At 38.6% G+C, this 10,010-nt stretch overlaps 1 protein-coding gene across 4 annotated transcripts in view; it reads left to right on the forward strand.

The window, feature by feature from the left end:
• The window catches only part of LOC149197491 (uncharacterized), a 400,746-nt gene that overhangs the window by 69,443 nt on the left and 321,293 nt on the right, over window positions 1–10,010 (forward strand). For 2 of the 4 annotated variants that reach the window (XM_089405856.1, XM_089405858.1), the window contains exon 6: window positions 9,693–9,731. The exons of the other annotated variants lie outside the window; for them this stretch is intronic. In XM_089405856.1, coding sequence (XP_089261982.1) covers window positions 9,693–9,731 — 39 coding nt within the window. The remainder of the gene's footprint in view (window positions 1–9,692; window positions 9,732–10,010) is intronic. 4 annotated transcript variants of the gene reach the window in all.

The following is a 10,010-nucleotide window of genomic DNA, read 5'->3' on the forward strand; positions in this document are numbered from 1 at the left end:
ACAGTAGTAGAACATGCACCATGAGATTACGGCAACAAAAACAGATTTACATTATGGAACCCAAAAATGCTGCAAACTCATAAGAAATACTGCAAACTCAACTTTATTAATAAAGATATAATATGCCAGTACAATAGCTAGAGTTAGCTGAGATAAGATGGCCACAAAATAGTTTTCTGCACGCTGAACTTGGCCTCCACAAAAATAACTGAAGATGATGCCCAAGCTAAGGATCTGAGTGGTCCTCACTCCAATATCACCGAAGCTCTATGAAACTCCTAGATGAAGTCTCCTCAAGGAGTGTTGGGTTTTGTTCGACACTCAATAGCATACCCGAGGGTTTTTTGTCCTGGGCTATAGTAGCTGGAAACTAGGTTCCCCAACTTTCATGAAGACAACATGCACAAATCCAAGATTTCCCAAATGGTCTTCTCCTCCTCCTTTTAAAGATTGGATGGAACTCTCTCTGACCTTCTAGAAACATCTTATTTTATTATTTTTATTCCTTTTCCCTTTTTGGCCTTTTCTTTAATTAAGCATTTTCTTTTTTAATTTTAATTAATTAAGTGACTAATTAAAGTCACTTTTAATTCGGGAAAATGGTAAATCACCCACCATACTCTCTCTGGCCACTGAAAGCGACTCCTTAGCATCCCATCCTGTAGATCTCCTCGCTCCGGTTCCAACGAGCTATTACACCAAGGGGTTCCATCAGATATTCCTTCTGGAATGCCACCTAATTAAGTTATGCTTGATAATAACAAGAATCACCATAATGCAATGGAACCAAAAGCAAATGTACTGAATTGCTCCTTGATGGTGGAAAATGCCAAGCGAACATTGTCGAACCATGTAAAACTCCTCAAATCTCCCCCGGGACACTAATGACATAATCATGCTCCCATGACCTGGCCATCCCGCACCCTAGAAATCCACCCTGGCTGTACTATAGAGGAAAATAAAAATGGGGACATGACAAATGCTGTCCTTTCTTGGTAAATGCACCGATGAAATTCTGCCTTATGATACACCGAAGTTTGTCCAAAAGATGGTCTGCAAATTTCAGCTCAAAAGGCAGTGTTGATCTGCCCAAGCAGTGACCCAAAATTCTGCTTTTGAGACCGTGAATCTCTGCCTAGAAGACAGTCCCGAGGTCTGTTAGTTGCTGCCCCAAAGGATGGCTGAAAATTTGGTTCTAGGGACTTTGAGGTCTGCCTTTGGAGGGGTTTAAAGTCTGCCCACCATTCTGAAAATATCAGCCCTAAAAAAATCAGTGGGCAGCCTTTTACTTTGCCCAATGTTGTGAAAATCGTTATCGAGATTAAATCGGCGAGGGGAAAAAATCGGGAAAAATCGTAAAAATTGGGAAAAAATCGTAAAATACAAAAATATTCATTTTTTTTCAATATTTAAAGCATCTACAACATAAAATAAATACATTGACACATAAATATGATAAAAGAACTAATATATAAGATGTGTAATATCATTTCTAGTTCTACATCACACATAACAGTGAATCATGCCCTGAATAGTAAGTCCTTACTCCTGAGTCCCAATCAGCCTCAAAATATCAACAAAAATTATAATAATGTATCTCATATCATGAGTCATAATGTCATATACAATGAAATGAACCAAATAACTAAAGTTTAATACTATTGATTTCCTCTGTCCCTCTTGCGAGAAAATGCAATAGCTTTCCCTTTCCCTCTAGATGTAGATGCCGGTGGAGTTGGTAGTGGACTTTGCTGTGCTCTAGAACCTAAAGAAGTATGAGCTAGAGGAGGTAGACCACGTCCTCCACTGGTGGCAGGGGTAGCTCGGGTAGGTGGTGTCACCTCCTCTCTTGTTGCTCCTCCTCCTCCTCCCCCTTATGCCTTCCACTATCTCTTGCTCTAACCAATTATTGGCAGACTATGAGAGGCCTCTCAGCCTCAACCCTCCATGCAACAGTGGTGTCAATCCCATCCAATGAGATGGCCTCCATATCAGGGATCAAGTTGCCTCACCCACAATCGAATATTGTAGTAGACGTAGACCATGTCATTAAGTCACTGGGACTCCAACCTGTACAAAGATCATAAAATAATAATTATAAAAAAATATTGTTTAATGAATTCAAAAAATTTTTGGAAATTTGCAATATTTTAAGTTTTAAGTTTAATTTGTTGCGCTTCTTGTTGTGTATTTTTTCAAATACACTCCAGTTGCGCTCGCATCATGAGGAGCTACATGTTTGGCTGAGGATTCGAATGAAAAACTTTTGCAAATGGGGTACCCTAGCACCATAGATTCTCCACCATGCATCTACAACAAAATTACAAATAAAGTTTTAAATAAACATAAGAAAAAAATGAAACTTGAAAGTTGAAGCAAAGTATGAAGTTATGAACTTGAAGAGACAATGAAATTTGAAGCAAACTAAAAAATACCTCGCATTTTAGTCGTCCTATCAGTCATAGCCATCTCAAAGCCAAATGTGCCACCTGCCATCTGTATATCTCCATTTCTTTGTAGATTTCTGCATGTTCTGCTGGAGATCGCACCATCCTCTGAACACAGGTTAAGAATTCATCCATGATCTTAGCATCAAATACGAATCCACATGGGTAAGAAAATGCGGGGTCCAGGTAGATCCCTGCAGCATGAATGGGACGATGGAGTGTGTTGTTCCATCGTTCATCAATCACTTCCCATAGGAGGAGTTGTTTTTGAAACCCTTCATCTCCCTTATCATCATAGTAGGTCTGAATGGATTCTTTGGCCTTGTCCATGGCCTCATACAAATAGCCCATTGCGAGCTTCTCACCATCAACTAATTGAAGAACTTTTACGAAAGGTTCAGTAATGGTGCACACCTCCTGCACTGTCGCTCAGAAGTCTTCTTGGTATGAAACTAATCTGCATATGGCCTCTCCCTCTGGTTTGCGGCTCATTGTCAAAGCACGCCACTCCTCTGAAAGAAACATTCTCTTCACATCCCACATAGAATTCAAGAGGGATTGAAGAGATATGAAACTGGTGGCAAACCGTGTAATGGCGGGGCGCACCAACTCCTTGTTGTTGGTGAATTTTCTCATCAAGTTAAGCACAGATGTATGATTATATATAAATTTTGTAATGCTTTTTGATGAGTCAACAATATCTTTGACAAAGGAAATTTTTCCTATGTCCTCCAACATCAAATCAATACAATGTGCAGCACAAGGTGTCCAAAATAAAGTAGGATGCCTCTCCATAAGCATCCTGCCAGTAGCAACATAATTTGCAGCATTGTCCGTTATGACTTGGACAACATGTTCTGCACCCACCTCCAAAATAAACACCAAATCACATAAAGTTTTTGCATCTTTGATATGTGAAGATGCATCAACAGATTTCATAAACATTGTCCCCTTGGGACAACTAACCAAGAAGTTTATAAGGGTTCTCCCCTTTTGGTCGGTCCAACCATCTGACATCACAGTGCATCCTGTTTGTGCCCATGATGCCCTAAACTCCTCCAATCTTTTGGTGCAGTCAACCTTTTCATCTTGAAGAATCCGACCTCTAAAGTCATCATAAGAAGGGATTTTGTACCCTGGGCCAACAGTTGCAATAGCATCAACAGCAAGCTGGAAAAATGGATTATTCCTTGCAACGCTGAAAGGAATATCACTCCAAAGGAGAAATTTGCCCAACAACTTGTCAACTTGTTCTTTCTCAATTTTTTTAAGCATTGAAGTGATAGATGGTTGTGAACCAGACGTGGTTCTAGGAACAAAAAATGATGAGGCAGCTACCGGGTTGGTTGTAGATATTGATGCTGAAGTAGAACCAGTGCCACTTCCATGTTCACCTGAGCCTAACACCCTCCTTGCTAGTTGCTTCTTCATTTCTGCTTTGGCCACTCTCTCGTGCTCTAATTCTTCCAATGATCTCATGGCTCTTTGGATGATTTCCGCATTTGTATTTGTGCAAGGCCCTACATCAAATCCAGGAATTTGTGCAAGGTGATACTTCAATCTATAAACCCCCCTCTGACATATGATGCCCACACAACTTGCAAGTCAAGTTCATTCTATCAAACCCTCCATTAGGTTCACCAAATTCCCACAGATGGTCCAAATTCCTTGGCATGTTTATAACTTGGTTGAACTCTTGAATTTTAATGTAAGATGAAGTTTGAACTTTGAAGTTGAACCTATGGCATAATAAGAATTGCAAGCTACAAAAATTAAAAAAAATTACATACATGACACAATACATTGAATTTTTGACAATTTAACAAACAAAAAAACCTCAACGCAATCGAAAATGAACTCTCTCTACTCTATGCAACAAAAATGAAAAAAAACACCATCAAATCCACTCAAAAATCTTTGATAAACAATGGGTTATAGAAACCAAACCAAAAACAAGAAAAAAACCAAAACAAAATGGCCAAATTTGGTGCCCATACCTGGAAACCACGGTTTGCCGAAGAAATTTGATCCAAAGACGAAGTTCTCTTGCTTGGGATGCTAAAATCTCCAAGCTCCCTCCTCCTCTCCTCTAGTAGACGCATTCCAAGGTTTTTCTCCTCCTCAGCTCTCAATCCACCAGGGTTTTTCTCCTCCTCAGCTCCCAATCCACCATGGTTTTTCTCCTCCTCAGTTCCTAATCCACGCCGCTGTCGCTGTCTGTTCAAAATGAAAAAAAAATCATTTTTTGCCTTATGAAATCCGCTGTCCGCCACCCCCACGATAATATCAGATCAAATCGCAATTATTATGAATTAATCGCGATAATTTGAAGTTAGTGCGATAATTTCGCGATTTTTTGAGAATTTTTTTTCGTAGTAATCGGGCGATAATGTCGGCATTTTCAAAAAATCAGGATTTTTTATTGTTATCGCGATAATATTGTGATTTTTGCAACACTGCACAAAACCCAAAAATTAGCCAACAAACGTAGGTAGATTAAAAGCTATTTCAAATTATTGCTTAAAGGGAACAAGCAAGCTTGTTCCTCTTAGAGCAAGGCTGACCACTGTTAGGACAGGGGTCCAATGTTAAGCCTAATGCTTTGATATTCAATGATAAACCCAAAAAAGTAACCAAGAAATGATTTGAGATTTATAGGATTGAGAGAAACAAATCTCGAGGGGCTCGAAGCCCTCTTTTGGTTGATCCTTTTGGAAAACTTGGATGGCCTTTGTCCACTTTGGATTGAGGCTTCTTAGCCTTCTTGGAGATGGATGGTTTAGCCGAAAACTTTTCCTTCTTCAAGTATGCAAGGCAACCTGTAACGCTTAAACCTCAACACATGCAAAACAAATGATTAATGAGCCCTTGAGACTTTGCTCATATGATGGCAAGGATTGGCTTATTGTTCAACCAAGAACACATAAGCCTAAGCCAAGCCTAGGATATGAGCAAATGTCAAAGAGGATATCCAAATAATTGGATTCCTCTCCCCTAGGCAACAGTGCCCTTGTGGGCTAGGCTACCAAAACAAATAACTTGCAAGCAAACGAATAAATCATGAACACAAAGACATATGAACCATTGGAAACAATACAAGGTTACCTGCCAAAGCTAAGCATGAATCCACAACCCAAGAGAATAGACCTCCAAAGCCTTTATATTATTGATCAAAATATTAGAGTACAAATGAGCAACATTTTCCCAGCACTATGCTTCAAACCATGAGAATGAGAGAGCCCAATGGGTCTCTTTATACAAATTTGGGAGCAAATCACAATGAAGATCCAATATAACAAGTGGTAACAGTAGTGTGAATCCTAATGCAAAGAGGTGAGAATACCAATGCATCGACCTCTCCAAGTGGCAACATAACTATTGTTGGAGTGCTGTAGGTGGCACCTAAGAAGAATGGCATAGGAGTAGACTGATTTAGTGGCTGGCAGCGTAGATTATCCTGTTGGCTGAGTGAGTTTGAGAGCTTCCACATGTGAAAACACTGGAGTAGAGGGGGATCACAACTCAATGAAATCTGGGCTGATATGTCAACCAATCTGCCCTCCAACTGATGCTTAAACTGGGTCTGCGTATTAACCAAGGAAGCTGCCAGCATAGCATATGTAACTTGTCTTATCTGCCTGTCAACTGAAGTGAAGCAAGTGGAGTTCTCAAGTGGAGACAAGCTCCAACAAAAGCTGAGTTAACTGATCTTTAAACTGCCAATCAAATTTGTGAGGATCAAGAGGATTTCGGCCTGCCAAATCAGCTGATTTGACCTCTTAACTGGCTGCGAACACGACCCTCTTGAGGCCCCACTTCAATGTGATGATTTGGCTGCCTAATCAGCCTTCCAACTTGACTTTAACTTGAGTTTAAAGGCCACATATTTTTCCCTATCCTTTTGACTTGGGAAAAATAATAAATGTGTCCAACATTTATTGAATTTTTAATTTCCTTACCACTTAATGCTACTAACTTAGGAGATGTGGATTTTGAGGGGGTTTTATTGATTTTTTGACACCCAAAGTGTATCTTAGGAGAATTATGGGATGGAGAGCATGATTTTCAAGTACTTATACTCCCCCAAAATCTTCTAGGCTCACTTATTTACAATTTTATATAGAAAATAATTAAAAATCCCGTCTTGCAAGAATTTATAATAATTAAAAAAATCCTAATCAAATACCGCAACACTTTATATATTTCCTAGTATGGTAATATACATCCACTCTAGGCATTAGGATGGACCCATATATGACTCACATAGCTATTGACTCGGCGACCTCTATAAGATTCGTGTAAGACTCGGCAAAATACAGAAAAAAAATAAAAAAAAAGAAAAGAAAAAATGAATTTTGAGGGTCTTCACCGGTCTTATGCGACTCTTATGAGGGTTAAATGCAGGTTCAATGTGGGTAGACGGGTTTAATGCGAGTATTCATGAGTATGGGTAAGAACTGCAGGTTCTATGCGAGTGGCCCGTCTCACTATAAGACCTATCAAGACCCGTAGGTCTTATAAGGGTCGTGCTACAATGGAGGAGAGAGAAGGGGTCAACAAATGTCCTGTTCACTTTTGGATTTCTGAAAATTTTGATTAGTGCCTTGTACATCGAGCCATGGGGTCTTTAGATTCTGCTTGGTACAACCTATTGAGAAATGTAACTAGTATCTTCATAATTGTATTTAAGTCATGATGTAATATATATTTGTCAAAAGAAAATGAAAGTTTATTATAAAGAGAAAATTATTTATAAGCATGGTTTTCTTGCTTTGTTTATTTTGTTTCTAGGTCAAAAGCTTCCATTGAAGGCTTCTAGGGTTTATGTCATGAATCTTAGTTCTTGTAATTTGGAAATAAGCAGCTACTCGACCTCATTTGGACATCCAATCAAGCAAGTTCGATCTGCAGTTGCAGGAGGAAGAAAGAAGAGCAAAATACCTAAAGAAGGAGAAAACCCTAGCGAAGAAGAAGGAGACATTTGTCAAGCAAAAGGAAGCCAAAATTCTCTCTTTTTTGCCACACGTGTGAGTTTTTGGACTGTTGTAGGAGGGCCGAAGTTGCAGGTTTGCAGTAGGGCTGAAATTCTGAAGCTGGAGGACCGAAAATCTAAGTTGTTGCAGGATTGAAGCAGTTTGACTAAGGTTGACTATTGAAGTTTGTCTATTCATCTTGGGAGGCTGACTTGGTGGAGTGAGGAAGGTCTTTTGGTCTGGTCAAAGGTCTTGGTTATCTCATTTGATTTGGTTCTAACGAAGAGGAGAATTTTTGGTTTTCCCTAGAAGAGGGTTTTTAGCTCTGACTGAGAGCCTATATCTTGTGTCCCTGTTGTGTTGATATTCATATTTTTTTTGATAGTTGCTTGATGACAAGAAGATAAAAGAAGAAACTAATAAAGATCACTAAGTAATCACAAGTAATTATCAAGTTAAAAGAAATCTTTCTGCCTTTCTGATTTTCTAACACAACCTAGCAGATATCAGGACAAAAGGATACAACTAGTATGAGTATAATGTGGGAGTGCAAAGTTGCAAACACAACTCCTAGAAAATGCCAAAGCTAAATCTAGGATAAAATTAAGTAAAGAAGGATACAATAATGGAATAGCCTCATTGACATGTATATAACTGGGGATATCCTTGTAAATTTTAACTTTCAATATTTCAAGTGAAGTGAATTATGTCGGGGAAGATATGTTTTGGATGGATGAACTTTCTTTGGATTGGTGAAGTGATGTTTGGATGAATAGTGTTATTTATTGTGAGTATTATCTTCCATTTTGCTATAATTGTTGGATTGGGGTTTTATTTAGCCTTCTTAATAAATGCTATATCTTTTTATGAACTATGATTCCTTCATATGCAAAATTTGTCATCAAGTATCCATCAAGGAAACTAGATTGCATTCCTTGACCTTAAGTCTCCTACTTTGGAAAGTCACTAGGGTTAGATTGAGAAGTCCTTCCCTCTTTCCCTCTCCATCCAAGGTCTTCAGCCATTGACTCATTCCTTGTTTGACTCCATATGCCCAAAAATTCATTGATAAGCCAAGGCATTGATCCTTCATTTTCCATCACTTTATACTTTTTTGTAAATCATTAAATTCAAAGTAGCATGTTTTTAGGAATCTGTTTGAGCATCTCCAAGGCCTATCTTGAGCTACCGTTTCTTTGATCCCCCCTCCCCCCTGCTTCATTTCACCCAGAGCCATACATTATTGAAGATTATTCTGGGTTGTCTATATAGCAGGGTCCTTGGAGGGTATTTAGCCCGAGAATCCTAAGGTTACTTAAATCTCCAGAAACCTGCCGGGGAAGCCTCCCTTGTGGGGATAACATCCTGTCCACTAAACAGCAGGGGATTCGCTACTGGGGTGACAGTGGTGGTGGATCCCATTGTTGCCAGGGATCTAGTGCAGCCTAGCACTAGGGTGCTAGATCTTGTGGTAATAGGAACTTAGGTTGGAAACACATTGTCACGCCTATTAAGAAGCAATCTGAATGTTCTTCCATAACTAAGCTGCTAGGTGCAGGGATACAAAATTTTAGATCTGTTTTAGGGAGAGGGATCCATCTAGAATAATTTCTTATCTAAGATAAGGAAATAGAGGCCCGAGGGTTGTTGAGCATATTGTTTAAGTAACTGCTTTTGTTATGCTTTAACATTGATCAACATTTTAAACTGGTCAATGCCAACATTTCCTTATAATTGAATGCATGGTCTTGGATTAACTAAGTGTTATCAGGTTAGTGCTAGCATACATATGAGAGAAGATTATTTAATAACAGACTCCAGAGGAAGAAGCATGTCATCTCATGTTATATTTAATATAATGTATTTTCAGTTTTTGTTTACAGAATAACAATCAAGAAATTTACCTAAAAGTTTTTTTTTGGTTGGCTAACACCCATGGGGGGATTTGAACTGGTGACCTATAGCAAGGAGTTCCTTAACAATTCACCCATTCACTGTCAATCTAAAGCCCTGTGGGCTACCTTAAAGCTTTTTACTTGATAAAATGATTTAAAATGTTTGCTGGATTGATACAGAGCAAAACTCTGTTGTAGTTTGTTGAAACAAGCAGTAGCTGGATTCTTAACTATTTGACAGTAATGTTGCTTCCATGTGTGCATTTATTTTGGAGAGTTTAATTACATTGTATGTGAAAAAAATATTAAATTTGTCTATAGCTTGCATGTTGATTGGATGTTCTAATGGTTCGTCTTAACTTGATTATCTTCGACAGATGCTTGATATGTTGGAATTGTGTCCATCACACATAGCGGTAATTTTTCTAATCCATCTTATCCTAAGTGAGGTTAGTCAAGGGGCAACATAATCGCAGTTATTTTTGCTGTAGTCATTTTGAGAAGAAATGTGAACTTCTGTTATTTTGCCTTTATGTTTCACTGTCAAAATTTTCAGCTAGAAGCATTTATATGGGGATAATGAATAGTATGTCTGATTTGCTTGCCAGCAGCAACAAATTTTTTGCTACCATTTCTGCTGGATGCTTTTTCTAGAAGGCCACAAGTTTATTTTTCCTAATTATTTCTTTTATTTT

This window comes from Pinus tabuliformis, chromosome 2_2, assembly GCF_031772625.1.
Source record: "Pinus tabuliformis cultivar Carrire ecotype Pingquan chromosome 2_2, CPIR1, whole genome shotgun sequence".
NCBI lineage: Eukaryota > Viridiplantae > Streptophyta > Pinopsida > Pinales > Pinaceae > Pinus > Pinus tabuliformis.